Genomic DNA, 18,879 nt, shown 5'->3' with positions numbered 1-18,879 from the left:
TCCCAGCTGGGCGGCCCTGCCCCAAAGCACAACAGCATCTGCTGATTTTCGTTCATTGCCCTGGAACAGGAAAGCACCGAGCAATCTCTGCAAGCTGAAACCATCACCAAGACTTCCCGGTAGCAATCAGGCAACCTACCCAAGAACCCATTAGTTAGCCACACGCACTAATTTTTGTGAGATCTTAGAAAAATTCCCATTTATCGGATAAATCACTACAGGTGGGAATCACAAGCCGCGGCAGCTTCCAGCAAGAGCAGCAAACGGGCGTTTCACAGCCGGTGTATTAACGGGTGACATCGCTGCCGCACGCTGCGCTTTGCTGTCACCGGCGAGGCTGGTGCTCCATCATCAGTCATCTGCAGCAGCTCAGACTGGCCACGGCGGCGAGTTGAATCTGTGGTGGCCCCGGGCAACGCTTCAAGAAAGAGAATTCTGCGGTGATAAATACCCCTTGGAAAACATGGTGACTGGCCGAGATGCCTCACTCGTCAACCACTCGGGCCACCCCCGCCACTGCCTCCACACCAGCCCCACTTGTTGCGCCTAACGTTGGCTCCCCCCGAGCCCAGCTGTCTCTGCACCCCGAACCCCCAGCCAGCACGGGCCGACGCTTTGAACGCTGCCTGACTGCTTTCCCAAGGGTGAGGGTACTCGCTTGGAAACCGCTCTCCATTAAAGGGATGCCGGAACCGCTTACAGTGACTGCATCCCGGTAGCGGCTCAGGTTTTAAGGAAAACTGGGCGTTGCTGGCGATCGCCTGGGAACAGGGACCGGGTGGACAAACCCGTCCTTAATCCTTTTCCGTAGTGCAGCGTAACCGCCATGAGGCGCTTTAAATAAGCTTGCAGCAGTAGGTGGGATAGGCGCCAGTTCGGGGTAGCACAAGCCCGCTGTTCTGAACGCTGGCTTCCAGCCAGGCCACCTCCGGGGCCCCGGTGCCGTAACCGTTCGCACGGGCAGCTGCTGCCTGTGCCTGAGCAGGCCTCGCCGCCCCGCTAGGTGGCGCAGCGGGACATACGCGAGCAACCCCAGGACACCGCCTCACTGCGCGGTGTTGTGACATCACCCGGCGCCCCCTCTCCGGCACTCAAGACGCGACCCTAACCATACCCCTTCTCAGCCGCGCACGCGTGTTGCTTCCACCTACGCTCTGCAGTTGCACTTCCGGCGGGAGACACCATCCCCATCCGGGGTCAGGGCCCCGCTCCCTTCCTGTTATTGCCCGTGCGGGAGGCGGTTCTTTGGGATTGGGGTGGTGGCTGTCGGTGTTGTTTCCGTTCGTGCTCGGGGGCACGGTGGCCAAAGCTTAGGGGGTGCAGTGGCGACTGCAACGTGTCTCAGGTATTGTGAGTGCTGCGGAGTGCTGCCCGGCCCAGCCCTGCCCAGTGGGGCGGTGGCTGCGGGCCGGCTCGGAGGCGGAGAAGCCGTGTCTGTGAGGTGAGTGAGACGAGGGTCGGGGCCGCCTGGCTCTTTCGCAGCACGGCAGTACTCTCTGGGGCGTCCCGGCCGGCGGACGGGGCTGCCCAGCAATTTGGCTGGGTGGCGGCTGAGGGGAGCGCCGCTTTTCATTGACTGTAAGGAGTCTCGCTGGTCTTCGGTAGCTGGAGAGGCAAGCGCGGCCCTCGGGTGGCTGGGGCGAACGGTGGGGTTTTCCTCGGCTGGCACTCTTCTGCCACATCATGCTTTATGGGTCTTCTCTCCTAGAGTTGTAACTTGGAAGAGGAAAAACCAGTAGCTTGTCGCTCTTGAGCGCGGCTCCCTCCACCCCTGAAATGTAGCTATTTTCTGTAAATATGTTTCAACAGACCTTGTGATGGGAGTGCATTTGGGGTCACGGTTCGGCTAGTTACTGGCACTGGCAGGAGAGGCTCTTCCCACTCCGTGTGTGTGTTTCGAGCTGCAACCGACTTGCTGTAGTAGTGTCCCATCTCTGCTACCTGTAAAAAAGTCTTACTTAATACTATGCAGAGATCTGTCTTTATTGAAATCAAATATGAAACTGCTATTTCTTACTAGTCCTTATGTATTTTCTAGTAGGCTGAATGCTTACAAAACTTTGACCAAGCTAATACGAACTGCATGCTTGTTTTTCTTTAGGGATTTTGTTGGTGGTTTTGATATTCCTGAGGTTAAGGGATTAGACCTATTGCTTCTGCTGTTGCTACTTACATGTTTCTGTATGGTTTTTTTTCTTTCGAATTTTTACTAACTTTAAGACCATGATTGAACATAAGTTATTTATAAACAGTGTTTGTTCAGAGCAAGCACAAGGAAAATGTACATTTAAAAGTGGGCAGTATGGACTATAAATCTTTGCTTAAGTTAATTCTGCAGTCATGAGCATTCTGCAGCAAACTTATAGAAGAGTGGAAAACTGGTGTCTGAATCTGAATTCTGTAGTACTTAATAGAAGAAATCTGGACTCTGTTCTGTCAGTTACCTATACTCTTACATCCCTCCTTTGAGCTATAGCAGGCTTTGAAATTCATCACATTGGATAAAATTAGAACTTTCCCATCATAATTTGAATCATTCCTTGATTTATTGCACATCACAATTAATTTATAGAGCTGTTCTCATGCTTGTTGCTTCAGTTGCTTCCATGCTGCAATTCTGTAATGCAGTATACTAATCAAAGTCCAGCTCTTGTTGTATGTAAGTATTGTTAGTTCCTAGTAATATTTCAGTACTTGGGATGGCGGACTTTAATGGTTTGTCTGCTGTGGGAAACTGGATAAGCCGTACTGAAATAAATCTCCATGTGAACCTAAAGTTTCACAGTAAGTTACTTTATTCTCAAAAAGTAACATTGGCAAACTTTTCCGTAGTGGTTAGTTATTTGGAAGCATATTTTGGCCAATGTCATCATGTAGGCAAACAAGGCATTAGCCAAGCTGGTAGTGCTTACAGAGGAATTTATGAAACCACACAATTCCTTATGTGATCCATGAAATATTCTGCCTTTTTATTAAGACAATGAATACAGTGATTTCAGAGCTGCAGTCGAAATTTGATTGGAGCAGATACCCTGCATTTCATGGGTGTTAACTTGATGCCAATCTGGAGACAGTTTTGTGTTGTTCTCCAAAGTATGCTAAGCCTAACGTATAAATCCATACCTTCAGTTGTTCAGCTGCTTCAGATTTTTATTGTGTTAGGCCAAATTTGTTTTGCTGCCTGTTGCAACTTACTTGTGTGAATAATGACACTGTTGTGTGTTTTGGTTTTTTTTTTTCTGGACTATTCTTTGGGAAAGGTGGTGTAGCTGGGCTGTTTACAAAGCAATTTTGCTTTATTGGAAGTCATAAAGTAGTTCAATACTTAGTTAACTGTTTCTTTGACCATCAGGTCATTCCTGCTTTCTGGAAGCAAATGAAGGATATTTATTATTGGCTAAATCACTTTTTAAAAGTTGCTTCAGAATAGGAATTCCAACAACAAGCAGAGGGTTCACACTTTATCATCATGCTGCCTCACAAGACCAAGTATATAATAAGAGGTTTCCAGTTATTGGAAGAAAAATCACACCTTTTAAAGATGTTATTGCATAAAGAATGACTCTGCTCACACTAGCTCCCTCAGATTCAAATGTGAGTTGTGCTTTTTAATAGCTTGGTCATATATTATATAACTTTGAGAAGGCTTGATTATCATCATAATTTTAACTCTGTAAGAAATTCAAGTTACCTGTGAATGGATAGACAAGAAGCCTAAGGCTGATATTTGGTCTGCAAAACAGTATTTTCTTAAAAGTTTTGCACACAGCAGGTCAATCCGTTATGTAGCCTCCAGGACTTATGGTACAGATTCTCTGGGAAGCAGGAAAATGCAGGTATCTGAACACCTTGCAGGTATTCCCAATAAAAAATGGTTGCTATTGCTTTTCTTGCCTTTTCTGGGGGAAAGGAAGTCTGGGGGATGATACATTAATTCCACATCATGCAAGAAATACTGGATCTTGTAGATGGTTATCGTACATGGGTTTGCTTTGTCTTGTTGAGTACGTTAATGAAGACAAAGACTGCAGTTAATAGGAAACTAAAAAAATGTTGTATTTGGGCTAGGGGAGGCTAATGGGATTTTTAACATTGATACTCATAAGGAAGCTGATTCTTATGATTTATAATTGGAACGGGAATAATCCTGCAAAACTAAGCTTTCCAGTTTAGTTATAGAATACCATTATAAAGTTTTGTGATTACTGAAAACTGTGGGATTTCATAAATCTCTCAGTTGAAGAAAAATGGGCCATTTGCGCATTTGCTTGTGTGTGTGTGTGTGATTGAGTTGAAGTGGCAGCATGAGAGAAAGAAGAGTTTGTACTTTGACTAACTGAAGAAATGGGCTTGTGGCTTGGAGTGTAAGCTAAGGTGGAGTTTGTTGTTGGTTTGTTTTGTTTGGGGTTTTTGCAGCTTTTTATGCATTGTTCTTGTTTGTGGGAGCTTTGTCTCATCCTTTTAAACAGCCAGACATCAGCTGCTCCAAGTGATGATGTCTGTCTGAAACTGTAGCTGTGGCTAGAAGAGGCCAAAAAAATATTTATGCTAAAACTGGATGGAAAATTTAATTTGCTGTTTAAGTTGAATATGTTAAATGAAGGAAAAATAATACCCTGAAGTATTAACTATTTTTTCCTGAGCACTGCCATAGTATTAACTTAAGAAAACCCACCAAAAACAAAAAAAACAACAACAACCAAAAACAAGCCACAAAACAAACAAAACAAAAAATCCCCCACACACCAAAATGGCAAACCAACAAAAAAACCCAAAACCAAAGTGGGCCCCCCCCAAACTAACAAACAAAAAAACTGAGCACAAAACCAAGCCCACCTGAGGGATAGAGGGGGTTAAACTGTTTTAAAAAGGCTAAGAAAATAAAAAGGGGGGTTGGATGGGAAATGACCCTTTTATAAATCCTGTAATGTAACTTGTGGGCAAATGGAAATGCAGTAGACTGAGTACAGATTTTGTAATTCTAGATCTCTCTTCACAGTCTAAGCAGTAGTTAATGTCTTTGCAGCCACTGTGTTTTATTTTATATAGCATGCTTTTACACTTCAATTCTAGAGAATGTGGGGTTTTAGTTAATTCTGGATGCAGGGGTTTCAAAACGCAATTTAAAAAGCTTGTGTATTTCAAATAAGGAATGTGAGGGATGGTGGACACCATCACTTGTTTGAGAGTTCCCTTAAGTGTTCCCATTTGTTAAGGCCTGTGAAACAGAATAAAAGCACTTAAGTCAATTATACCTGCTAAGTACACTTGCTGGAGATGTTTAGAGTCCCTTTTCTTTTAAACAAACAACCAAAACAAAAAACCTGGAAAAAACCTAAAGAAAACTAACAAAAAAAAACAACAACAACAACAACAAAAAAAACCAAAACAAACCAACCCTGTGTTCAGATACCTCTAGAAATGTAAAAACAAAATTCAAAGAAACCAGCTTACCATTGTGAAATTGAAGGGGAGAGAATGATGGTGTACTGGTGAACCTTTCATGTCCCTGGCATGTTGCTAACTTGGAGCAATAGAAGTAAATTACTACTTCAATCTAATTTAAGAAATTTGGGTCAAACATAGAACTTAAGGTTCATTGGTCTCTTGTTTCATGTGCCATTGCTTTTTACCAGTAGATTAGATATACCTTGATGATTGTGTTCTGTTGAGTTTTTTGTCTACCTATTAACACAATTTCTTTAACTTATGTAGGGAAATTTTTGTAGTTTTGCTTACAGCTTCTGATTGTAGAAATGCTTATAAATGTAGCTTTTGAGGATTGTGAACTACAAAGCACATTTCCTGAATACAGGAGACTTACTGAATTGACTAAGACTTACTGTAAAGTTCCCTGGAATTTTGAGGCATCTGAGTCACACTATTGGCTGTACATTATGACCCTCTTTGGCAAAGGAACATAAAGAAGAAGCAAAACTGGAAGGTTGTCTCCAAGATTGTACATGTCAAACTTATCTGTCATTGAGACTTAACTGGTTTTGTTATTTCCATTCTAATTAGTCTTTTGCCAGTCCTTAATGTGGCAGTTAATGGTGATGAATGACTCTTGCCCAATATTTTCTAAGACTGTTCCTGACTTTTAACTCTTGCTGTTAACTTGAGTTATGTTTTTTCCAGAAGCATGTTTTTTTTTTCTGCTGAGATTGATTTTATTGTATCTTAAACTATTAGCTCCTTAGCTGTGGATCCTTGCAGAGGATACTAAATCTGTTCAGCAAAAAATTACCCCTTGTTGCAACCATATTCCTTCTTTTAGCTGTTAGTAGTCACCGAAGAAACAAGCTCTTGAAAATCCTCAAAATGCAAGAAGTCTTGCACATTACTGAAAATACTCAGGATTCAGCATTTCATCTGAGTCTTATCAACCATAAGAAGAAATATTTGGCTGTTCTGCAATATCAGTTGACTAGAACAAAATTTTCTTTACCTTGGGACTTTGACATCTGACTTGCTAGAAAAGTGATGAGACTGATCTCTGCAAAGATCAGTAGGCAAACTAAACACTGAACACTTGAAAATGCAACCACAAAGACAATAAGAATGATCAGAGTAAAGACTGGCTTGCCAAGCAAGTAGAGTGGAGATTTTGTTCTCAGACTCAACAAATATGCTTTGTGTGATGAGGTATGTTATGATACAGCTTTGGTGCTTGTGCCGTTAAGTTACTTTTCATTAAGGCTGGGAAACACTAATATGACTCTTGACTACAGGCATAGTTTAAAAGATTAAAGTTAATAGTGGTAACATAAGGAGAAGTTTCTAAATAGAGCTAGCTCCCTTTGGGAAAAGGGAAGTAAAAACTTCCATTCCAAATACTCTAAAATATGCTTGTTGTGGTCATTGAGCTGCTCGTATTTTAAAGCATACCACTTCATTGTTGTCTTAATGTTCCCAGCTGTTAACAGAATAATCAGCAAATGTAGCTGGATTTTGAAAATGAAAGTGATACTATCGAATTGTTTTTCTGCCTTCTGAAAAGTTTATATGGATGTTGGACAATGAGTTCCGCTTATCAGTTTATCAAAGTAGTCTCCACTGGTGGGAGGAAAGCAATTAATGTAGTTATTTTATCATCTTGCAATTTCATGCTGTTGCCTCTGAAACCTCCTTCAGTTCTAACGTTGAGTGCTGTAGAAGAGCACTTGTCCCAAAAAAAGAGCTAATGTTTAAAGAACTTCCAGACATCTTGGATAGTCTTGATTTTGGTGTATAATTGAGGATGTGTCCAAATAGGGTGCCTGTGAGTGCCACTTTAAGTCTAGAAAGTTTGTTACAAAAAATTATTTACAATTAATTATGTTTGTGTTTTGGTGTAAAATAGTAATATGTGAAATTGAAATGCTGTCATTGTAGATGATAAACGTAATCACTTTTGTGACTTTTTATAAGTGGTAGCTAGGTAAAAGAAAGCACTTAAGGTTTACCCTCTCAATTAAAATGTTAAAATTTAACTGGTTTTCTCATGTTTACCAAGGTTGTGATTAGTAAAATTCTAATAACTTGTTTTCCTCTTCAATTTCCTCTGAAATGGAGGATAGAGCCCTGATGTCGTTATCACTGCTTAGCAGCACTCCCTTGATCTTAAATACCTCCGACTTGGAATGGTTTGACATGTGGGGAAAGATGGCATAACTACTGCCAAGAGATAAAGGATGAAAGCGGAAGCCAATGAGCAACAAACAGCAGAGATGATGCATAAACAAAAGGGTGGCAAAACCTACTACTGCTTGTGGAAACTCTTTGTAAATGTGTTGTCAGGTTACTTAGCAATTCAGCCCTTGAACTCCTCTTTAATCACCTGTTTCCAAGCCTTTCATTGTACATCAGCAGATAGGATAGCACCACAAGTAACTTCAAGGCAATATGAGAAGTAACCATTACTGTTGCTTCTCATCTCTTTCCGTCCTTGTCTACGGGCGGGTTATTTTAACAACAAAAAGGTGATTTGCAGTATAGTCACCCTGCCCTAACTGGTGGGTTTTATGGATTGAAATTAAATCCAAAACACTTAAGCTTTTGTGGTCTTCTGTCCCAGAACAGACTTAAAAGTGATTTCAGTCTTTTGGAACATACATACGTAGAAAACATGAACAGAATGTTTCCAGAGGACTATTAAAATGGAAATGTATTAAAAATACTTCCTTGTTTGTGCAGATGTGTAAAGTTCTCTTAATAGCAGTGACTGACTACTGCTGGTATCTTTCTGACCTTTTTTTAAAATAAAGGTCATCTTAACATATCCCTTTTACAGAGCTCTGATTGTAGTAGTAGGCAGCATGTGTCTCTAGTCTCAGTGTTTAATCTGGATATGAAAGTGACTTTCCAACCTGGGAAACTATTGTAGAGATGTTGCTGTTATTCACTGTTTAAATACTTATGAGCTTATGTCACTTTCTTCTTTGGAAAGTTCATGTTAATTACAAACATTACCCGTTTAGGCAAATATTAGCCATTTCTTTCAGATGTAGTCAACATAATTGCTGGTACTCTGACCTCATTAGAGAAACAATTTGGGTAACAGCTTGAAGTACAGGAAAAAGAGATGCACTAACAACAAGCTTAATATCTGGGTAGCCCCACGCTAGAAATGGTGCATTTGTGTTTGCACAACATAAGTTTTGCAAAGCAGATTCTTCTAACAGATACGTAGTAAAATGATAAACATTTCATTAAACATGCTGAAGAATCATTTGTCACAGTTTACCATAGCTGTTTTTATACTTCAGGCTGAAGCATGCAGTACCTAATGACATACATAGTCACAGTGAATCATGTTTGTTTGCACTTCTTGAACACAAATGCAAATATGGTAGTGTCTTAAGTCATGATTATTGCTTTGGCATTCAGCTATAAATGCAGAGAAAAGTCCTACTCAACCAGAGTCAATAGCTAGAACAAGAATAAATCTATATACCTTAAGGTTTCAGAGGAACTTTGTGTGTTTTGTGATGTTTACGCTTGCTTTTGTAACAGTTACGTATGCTTACAAAATCAGTAACTCATTCAACAGTATTGTTTCACATAGAAGGCTGGGTTTCTGATGGCTTGGGAGCAATACAGCTGAGTGATGTGTGACCTTCAGGGTGGTGAAGCCTGATGGGAGCATGTAGTGGTGCTAAATGTTTTGCAGGTGAGTAGTATCCCACTGTGCTGCTCTGTTAACTTGGTGTGCAGGGTAGGCAGGATGGGGGAAGATGAAGGTCTTTATATTTTATGGAAAACTGTTGGTGCTTAACTTTCAGCAGGTTATAATCTGCTAAATGAATATTTAGTTAATCACTATTGACTGTATCACAGACAAGTCTGCTAGGAAGTGGTACTTCATTATTTCTGACTGACTCTTGAAAAGCCATGGTATTTTCTTGTTGCAATTACAGCTCATGTAGAAGTAGGACTTGTTTGCCTGCTATCTTATTCCATGTGTCTTTGCATAGGAAAACTTGCTAAGAACATTAACTTCACCTCTTTATAGGGCAAGAGTATTTAGCTGCCAGATTGAAATTTTTCATTATGGTGGCTGTGCCTTTATGTTAACTCCACCACAAACTTCTTTCACCAAATGGTTTAAAAAGGGAGTTGAAATAAAAGGAAAAACAAAACACCCTAGAATTGCTTCCACACTGCTTTCGTGGGTTTTGCTGAGGGATGTGGTTCTTTACAAAAGCTCTATCAAAAGTGAAGTTGCATCCCATCCTCTGTTTACCAGTAAATAGAAGAGAATGGTTTTTGCTAATGGAATTCAGTACGTCTATGCAGACTAAACCTGTACATCTATTCTGTTTGGCTACAGAAGTCAGTTAAGGTAGAATAAACGGAAAGTGAATTCATATTGAAACTATGGAATAGAAACTCTGTCTTTCAGTTCACTGTTTTATACTTAATATTGAAAATCTGCAAAACTGTAAAAATACTGCTATCCACTGCCGCTCAAACTTCTTTTGTTTTTACACACACTAACTGCTTTCAGGATCTGAAGTAATTTGGTACCGAAGAAACCTTTTGTTTCAATTTAAAGTTGCTGTCAGACTCCATCCTAAGAAATGTTCTGTGGGAAGTACACAGTATGCTGTAAGTCAGAGTTTGATGTCTTACCTGTTTCAAAAAAAAGGGAAGGGCTGGCAGGAGTGGGTCTTTTAAGTAAAGATGGATATAAATTAGTAAACAGAAGTGGGCCTAATCTCAGCCATATTTTCTTAATGAACACATTTCTCTGTGTGCCTTCCATCCAGAGGAGCTGGTCAAGTTTATGCTGTAGATTGAACCCTCTTGTTACTGTTTGTTGTGGTAGAGAGGCAAGCATAGAAGTGTGAGGACTGCAGTGCCTCCTGTGTTTCATTGCAGTTCTTTCCCTGCCCTTCTAGGTATGGACAGTAGGAGAGGAAATCTCTGCTCTTTTTCAGTAGAACTGAAGATTGATCTTGCTGCAGCAGAGAGTTACTTCTGAAAGCCAAGGTGACATGCCTGGGGGAGATCAGCACCAGGAAAGGTCCAATATCTGTCTGAATTAAAGATCTGCTACACAACTGCTCATGTTAGATGAAGATTCAGACTAGACCAGAGTGCGGAACACCTGGATTCATTCTGCTCAGGCTCCTTGTCTGTGTGCCAGCCCTTCCTGTTTTTAAAGATCCTGTTTACTGTCTGTGTTCCAAATATCCCAGGGAGATGGCAGGATGGGAAGAAACAAGGAAAGAAAACAACATTATTTAAGGTGGAAATTTATTTTTATATATAGTCAGCATTTGTTACCTATCTAATCTAATTTCATGAATAACATTCTATGGTAATTTTTTTTTAATATATAATCTTACACTAATTTCCAAAAGCAGACTATTTTCATGTGAAAATTGACACAAGCTCTTAGTATTTGTAGCAAGGAGCAAATATGGTTTGTGGTGTGTTTTTTTTTTTTTACTTCACATTCTTTCTTATGTTCACATAAAAAATGCTTATCATCCATATAAAATAGAGTATGTAATCAGAGGAAAACCTTCTATTGGTATGAAATATTATTCTGAATTTTGCTAAACTTTAAAGGTTTCCAAGAGCTTGAAAGAATTCTGAGTTCTGTGCAGTATGTTTCAGAGTGCACACTTAGCTGTGGAGGAGCAGCTCCAGCAAGAGCCAGGCAGGAGAGTAATTTTCATCCTGCTACACAGCAAACCAAGCTAATCGTTGAAATAATGAGTAAGCAGATACGTGAAGTGTAAAGAGAAAATATGTTGGGTTTGTAATTTTGTTGTGCTTCATGACTACTAGTCTTTTAGAAATAATAAAATCCTATGTAAGATGAAGCTAGAAATAGAATTATGGAATGTTTTAGAACTAAAGGGAAGATTTAATTCCAGGGTTTCCTTTGTTAACAAAGGGGAAAAAAAATCCGCCTTTAAGTCGAAGAAAATGTTCTAGGACAGGCATTCTGCTCTTGATATGTCATGAGATCCCTGGGGAAAAAGCACCATCACAGTGGGAGTTGTAGAGGTCACCAGCAACTTGCAAATGTTTCTTTCTCGTGATCCTGTTTTCATGGTTCCCAGATAGTGAGTGAAGCTATAAACATTATGCCTGCATGGATGGGGGAGGGCAAGCAAGGGGATTTGGAAACAGGAATTTACAAAGGTCTTTTGGTTTTCTTGGATAAAAAAAATAAACGAATAAAAAAATCCAGCAATAGTAAATCTTTTTAGTTTGTTCAACTTGGTTTTGGTTTAGCTGTTTGATTCTGTGTTCTTTTCAGCAATAAGTAACATAGAATTGCCCAAGAGGTTTTTTATGTATATATATATAGTGCATTTTTTTTTTCTTTTCAGGATGACCACACCATTAATTTTATTCATGATTGTCTGAAAGTCACTACAACCAGAATCCAAGAATATTATATTTTGAAACAAACAAAAAAGTCTGCTTGTAAGATAACTTCAAAGAAAACAGCATTGAAACATAGCTAACTCATGTTCCCATGTCTAATAAAACTGAAATTTCTTTTCACTGCTTTCCACTGAGGTTTAATATTCACAGGGAAGAATAATTTTAAATTTTTGGTGTACTAGAATTCTATGGATGCTACCAGTAATGTTGTTGGTTTTTTGCTCTGTGTAGAAGACAAAGCTACTCAGCACTGTTTTGCAGGGGGGGAAGAAGTAGGTAACTACAAATAAAATAGATTGTGTTTGGAATACTTGCCTGTTTCAGAAGGAAGCTAAATGCTATTAAGATGTGTTTTTGACAGTGGTAAGTCCTTCTGTTTGTTTTGGTTGAGCTGCTGTTTGTGGTCAGATAAGCAATTCCATGTATCTGAGCCTTTTCTGTGAAATGACAGTAACACATAAGAAATAAGATGACAAAACTGCAGTACAAGAGTCTCCTGTTTCTGTTCTAAACAAAGCAGTATTTCTGCTTTTTAAATCTGTGTGTAGTAATGTTTTCATAGAGGACAATTTCAGACCTCTTTGTATCCACTTCCTGTGTTTTGGCAAATTGCCAGCTTGGCAATCAGGAAGAACAAAAGGGCAGTACTGAAAATATCTAGTCCGGGGCAGTCTTACTGTCACCACACAGCAGGTTTGGACAGCAGCAAAATTAGGCAGTTCTGTCCAGTTTTCTTTGTGGCAAGTTTTGGAGTGCATGGTATGTCTGAAGATGAGAATAAAACATTTTGCTCTTTAGAAAAGTTTCAGTGTATCTTTCATTCTGAAGTGTTACTCTTGTCCCAAGAATCTTTTTATCTCCTCCCTCTCCCTTTTGTTTCAGGAGTTGCACAGAAGTTTAAAAAAAGCTTATTTGGGGATATACCTGTGCCTGATACTGTTGGTTTGATAGAGCATAGATAACCTACACGAGTGCTCAGTAAATTAAAATCCATAAACACAGCTGGATTGTTTATTGAGTAGAAGGCATTTTCTTAAGGTAATGCTAAGAGTCTAGAGTAAACTTCTACATGGAAAAGAAATCAAATCTAGACAAAAATCCTCATGACCAGCTCTTTGGTACCAAAGATACAGCAAATTATAAAACATTGCTACATCCTGCCTATAAAAGCAATGTAATGGTATTTGTGCTGTGACTGGAGAAAGTAATAGACTTCAGTTAAACTGTTATAGTTTACTGAATGACTAATTCAGTTTCAGATACGGACTGATAAAACTGAGTGTTTAGTCTATCATTTTGAATTGATTTTGAAACACTAGCTGATGTTTATAGCAATGCAAAATTATTCAGCTATCAGTCACTGAAATGCTTACCTCTTTACATAAGCAATGCCACACTTTATACATGTAACACAGCATTACAGCACAGTACACTTCTGCTTCTTGCGTCCTTCTGTGCTTGCTAGATTTCTTGCTAGTTGGCACATTACAGATGGAGGAATTTGCTTTTTGCAGAGCCTGCCCAGTAACCGTAGGTGCTTGTGCTTATGACAGACAACTGTAACAATGTCTCATAAATTGGATAAATTTTTTTCCCTCTGGACTGGCCCACAGACTTTCACTATGGGTGTTTACCTGCTTTATAAGCTTTATAATGCTAGATGGAGTTCCTCTCTTTGGCGAACATGCTCAGAGGTAATTGACAAAACAGGGTAAAAAGCTGTATCAGTTAACTGTGGTTTTAATATATAATATGTTAGTGATGGAGAATGTGCTGAATGGATCAGGAAGGCTGAAAAGAATGTGGATTTAACCAGTGAGGTTTTTTGAGTTTGGCCTTTCTGATCATCTTGTGATATCAACAGAATCATAGTATGTTTTGGGTTGGAACCCAAAGATCACCTCGTTCCAATCCCCTCTTCTGTGGGCAGGGATGCTTCCCACTAGACCAGATTGTTCAAAGCCCCATCCAGCCTGGCTTTGAACACTGCCAGGGATGGGGCAGCCACAGCTTCTCTGGGCAACCTGTTCCAGGTCTCACCACTCCCAGCAAAGAATTTCTGCCTAATACCTAGTATAGATCTTCCCTCTTTTAGTGTAAATTGATTCCCCTTTGTTCTATCCCTACATACTCTTGTAAAAGGTCCCTCTCCCAGCTTTCTTGTTGGCCCCCTTTAGGTATTGGAAGGCTGCTCTAAGGCCTCCCAGAGCCTTCTCTTCTGCAGGCTGAACAAACCCAACTTCTGCAGCCTGTCACCTTGGGAGAGGTGCTCCAGCCCTCTGGTCGCCTTTGTGGCCTCTTCTGTACTTGCTTAAATAGGTCCATGTCCTTCGTGGTGGCAGCTTTAGAGCTGGATGCAGTGATCCAGTTGGGATATCATGAGTGGAGTAAAGGAAGAGAATCCCCTCCTTTGATCTGCTGGCTATGCTCCTTTTGATGCAGCCCAGCATAGGGTTGGCTTTCTGGGCTGCGAGCGCACATTGCCAAGTCATGTTGAACTTCTTGTTAACCAGCACCCCCAAGTAAACACACCGCTTGGTGTCACTGGCAAACCTGTGAAGGTACACTCAATCCCAGTCTCTGCATTGCTGACAAAGATGTCAAACAGTGCTGGTCCCAATACCAACCCCTGAGGCATGCAGTTGGCACTGATCTCCACCTGGACATCAAGCCGTTGATCGCAGCTCTTTGAGTGCAACCATGTCTCACCAATTTAGAAACGTGGATGTTGCATGGGGCAGTGTCAAATGCTTTGTACAAATCCAGGTATCCCAAAGCTTTTGGCAGAGGAAAACAGTTTAAGGTGGTTTTGGAAGGTATGGGATTGTAGGTGTGGTGTAGTATTCATTTGAAGTGTTTGGATGTACTCTTAGTGGGATTTAAATAACATTTCTCTTGAATTCTCTTACAGTCCTTTTACTGTCGAAGAACATAATTGATTCTGTTTATTCCAGGCAGCCTTCCAGATTTGAAAGTGTACACAGAAACACAAGCTGCCAACTATACTTCAGAGCAGTTTCTGTTTACATTTTTGCTTTCCAAATCCAAACCCTGGAGGCGTGCTTACATGTGCAAGTAAAATGAATGTGCACACAGAATGACTATATACACCATTCCGGCATGTCTGTACCCCAGTTCAAAACAAGAGCTACTGTTTTGTTGCAGTTGCTCTAAAAAGATTGTAGGTTTTGGACCGTTTACAAGTCTTTAAGTGAATGGTATTGAGTTGTCATTTAATGTTTGAAATACTTAAAAAGCCAAGGTTGACATTTATTTTGAAAAGATACTTGCCTAAAAGGATTTAATACACGTGTGTGTCACCTAGTCCTGCCTCTGGTTTTTTTTGTTCGCAATTATTCGTGGGAATGGAGGAAAAACTTGCAGTGGCTCAGACTACCATTGCTAAAGCTGAACTAGCTCAGGACTACTGCAGTCATGCTCACTCTCCTGTGCAGACTGTGGCATTCATCTGACTCCATGGTGATCTCACTAAGGCAGCTAAAACAGCAGAAGCTAGTCCAGAAGGGAGGAGTAGTTTTCTGCCACTTTAATCCATTGGACCCTCTAACAAGCTGGCTCCAATGCCAGCATGATGAAGAATGAGAATGCATGCCTTGGGCAGGGAGAAGATGGGTTCTTAAAACTGTCAGTTCAGAGGAGCCTCAACAGGATTGTAGAACCGAACTTAAAAGACTGCTGGTATAAACTAGTCTGTGTTGTGACTATTTAATTTGATTGTGGTCCATCTATATTATCATTGTTTGTATGTCTAGACAGAAAAGTTCTTATAACTGTATGGTCTTGTTTTGTTGTTTTGGGGGTTTTATGCTGGTATATGTCTTAACAGTAATGTGTTTCTGCCAATGCTTGTAATTAAGAAATAGAAATAAGCATGTGATTCAGCAGAATTAAGAGGGAGTTGTGTTCATGCTTTGCCTGATCAAAAAGATGTGATTTAATCCTCTGTGTATTTCTTTCTGTCTGTAAACTGAGGATAGTTATTGGTAATTCAGAATTCTCCTAAGTTACTCTAAATGATGTTATTTGGGTTCATTTGAAGAGTTTTGTAATTGATAAGCTTTCTAATTTTTTCTCTTTACATGCACCGTGAGTGTGCTTGGAACTTTCAGTTTCAGCTTGGAGATTTCAGTTTCCGCTCACTAGAACTATTAGAATAATGAGGAATATTAAATAGCTTCTTTAAGCTCTTGTTAAAAAAGTCAGTTGCAAAGACCTTGTAAATATGCATGAAGTGTTGGTGGAACAGCACTTTTCTAAACTTGCAGTGGCACTTCAGTACTCTTGTTGATGTTTTTAAAAGCCCCAAATCCAACTATAAAGGGGGTTTAATAAAGACAAACCTGTTGCTATTCAGAGTTGCTTAAGAAGCAGTAGACACTTTCATTCTAATGTTTGGGGTTTTTCAAGAACCAAAATGGGGCAAAATCATGTACTGGATGTACTTGGAAGAAAATTCAGAAAATAAGCACAAAGGCATAGAAGTGCAGAAATGAGGATAATTTTTTTTTTTTTTTTTACATATAGACAATGTTTAGACATTTATAATTTTATTTATATATACATTATATGTTTTTAAAAATTGTTCAGCAAAGGGCAAACAGCATTCATTGTCTTTCCGCAGTGAGGGTTTACAGAAAGTTGATGAAACAGAAAAGATGTGAAGCTTTGGATTTGGATTTTTTCCTCATTTCTTTTACTACAAAAAGAAATAAGGCAGAGCAGAAGTCCTAAGAGGGTTCTTGATTGAAAAGGTGACTAAGAATGGCTTTAGTATAATAGTCTGGTATAGCCCTGTGTTTTCGGGACACTTGCTTAATGGAGGAGGCATAATGGATAAAGGACTGTTCTTTACAGGTCTGTTGTTATTATCCTCTCATAATGTACATGCTAAAGTTAATGAAATTATTGTCTAAGTGTAAGTAATGCACTGTTTGAGATTTGCTTAATGTATAATGGTAACTTTGTGGTAACTTATTCTGCAATGGGAGCTTAAATATATGGTATGCAGTTCAGCAGAAATGTCACTGAGCAGCAACTGCTTATTTGGAAAGTGACAAAAAATATGACACTGCGTAAATGTGTGCTCAGTTTGTACCTTGAATGTGGCATGGAGATATGGTTGTTCCCAATCTGCATTGCAAAAAAGGGCATGGTAAATATGGAAGAGGTACAAAGAAGGTAACAAAGATTAACAAAAATATAAAATGACTTTTGGGCAGAGGAGGGCTAAATAATCTGGGACTATTGTGGAAAAGAGGTAGTGGGGAAGACTTAATGGATTGCAATAAGATTAAGAGCAATGGATGCAAAGATAAGGAGCTTGGTTTCTTTACAAGGTATTTTGGATATCAGGTGAAAGTAACAGGCTTCAAAACAATGAAAAGCAAATACATTGTAACATGGAATGTTAGTCACTTTTGTCACAGGATGCCACAGTTTGTGTGTGAAAACTTCATGATCAAACTCAGGAATTCCTGATGGATTTCTTTCACAAATACATACATATTGTCTCTGGTTAAGGAAATGAAGAATACATAGTGATTAGGAGAGTTTACTGATGCAGTATCACTGTGTTCCTGCCTAGTTGTTCTGCTCTTTGTTTGGCATCTGCTCTTGGCTGCTGGTCTATAAGACCTCTCTGCTCTGTCCAGATACAGTTTTCTTGTACCTGCTCTAGGCTGGCATAAGGCAGCACTGCTAGAAGGTCAGCCACGTGTTCCACTCATTTCCTTTGGCTTCATAAAGACATTCATGTGGCTGCCAAAGGGAACTAGAACAGGGAATTGATCCTAAATAAAACAAGTTCAACCAAAAAGTGTTAATGGAGTTCAGTTCTTCTGTCTCATTCATGGAAAAATGGTTTTTTTGCTGGTGTAAGTAGTTTATACTCATCATTCCAAAATAAAAATGTGAAGAATTTAGTTTGAGTTCTGCTTAAAATTTGCTGTAATAATAATGTGAATATTTGACATTTTCATCCTCCATGCTATGTAAGCGTTCTACTTACAAATTATAAAATTCAGTTTAAAAAAAATCTTTTTTGAGACCATATGAATATTGGCTTTTTTTTTTTTTACAAACTAATGTGATCCTGCTGTTAACTCTTTTATTTGAGTAGATATTTACATCAAATATACGTTCCTTAGAAATCAGTTTTATCAAGTACTCTTCCTTATGAATGTAAAATATAGCTATGAATATTCGTCTACAATTATAAGTGGTGTTTGAATAATATTATCTGAAATGCCTTGTGATGTTAATATTTTAAATTTTAATATTTAAATATTATTTTTACTTAGGTTTATGCCTATGAATCACTGCTTGAAAAACTTCCCATACGAAGTTATCTAGAGACTTCAAAATGCCTCCACGACCATCATCTGGTGAACTATGGGGCATCCACTTGATGCCACCGCGGATCCTTGTGGAGTGTCTTCTCCCAAATGGAATGATAGTGACTCTAGAATGCCTCCGTGAGGCCACCTTACTAACTATTAAACACGAACTCTTTAAGGAAGCAAGAAAATACCCCCTCTATCAGCTCCTTCAAGATGAATCATCTTATATTTTTGTAAGTGTTACACAAGAAGCAGAAAGAGAAGAATTTTTTGATGAAACACGGAGACTTTGTGACCTGCGACTGTTTCAGCCTTTTCTAAAGGTTATTGAACCAGTAGGTAACAGAGAAGAAAAGATTCTCAATAGAGAAATAGGTGAGACTATCTTTAAACATAGCTAATCTGTTTAACTGGCTTTTCCTCTTCAACATACAAAATGAAGAGTTGAAATGGGCTGTGTTTGTCACTTGTGTCTGTCAATTTGCATTTCGTAGCTGTCAGTTGTTGCATCAGATTTCCAAGGGTGCTGATCATAGTAAAGCTGACATTCATAAACTGTGAATTAAGCTAATTTTTACTGTTCTGTTTCATTCACATGTAGTGTCATTGCTTTGTATTTTTTGTAATTGTA

At 39.4% G+C, this 18,879-nt stretch overlaps 1 protein-coding gene across 10 annotated transcripts in view; it reads left to right on the top strand.

Moving 5' to 3' along the window:
* Window positions 1–1,164: 1,164 nt before the first annotated feature.
* The window catches only part of PIK3CA (phosphatidylinositol-4,5-bisphosphate 3-kinase catalytic subunit alpha), a 42,041-nt gene continuing 24,326 nt past the window's right edge, over window positions 1,165–18,879 (top strand). For 3 of the 10 annotated variants that reach the window (XM_061353540.1, XM_061353538.1, XM_061353530.1), the window contains exons 1-3: window positions 11,853–11,928; window positions 12,772–12,927; window positions 18,210–18,623. In XM_061353540.1, coding sequence (XP_061209524.1) covers window positions 18,272–18,623 — 352 coding nt within the window. In that variant the 5' untranslated portion in view covers window positions 11,853–11,928; window positions 12,772–12,927; window positions 18,210–18,271. Of the gene's footprint in view, window positions 1,442–5,663; window positions 9,152–9,988; window positions 10,090–10,382; window positions 10,733–11,852; window positions 11,929–12,771; window positions 12,928–16,030; window positions 16,662–18,209; window positions 18,624–18,879 lie in introns of those variants that run through there. The other 7 variants (XM_061353533.1, XM_061353531.1, XM_061353534.1 and 4 more) reach the window with 7 other exon arrangements.

The sequence above is a fragment of the Neopsephotus bourkii genome, unplaced genomic scaffold, assembly GCF_033783945.1.
Source record: "Neopsephotus bourkii isolate Nb327-2 ecotype Australia unplaced genomic scaffold, CSIRO-AGI_Nbou_v1 NB_678, whole genome shotgun sequence".
Lineage (NCBI taxonomy): Eukaryota > Metazoa > Chordata > Aves > Psittaciformes > Psittacidae > Neopsephotus > Neopsephotus bourkii.
Note: the sequence above shows the minus strand (reverse complement) of the source record. Positions and strands in the feature narration are given on the sequence as shown.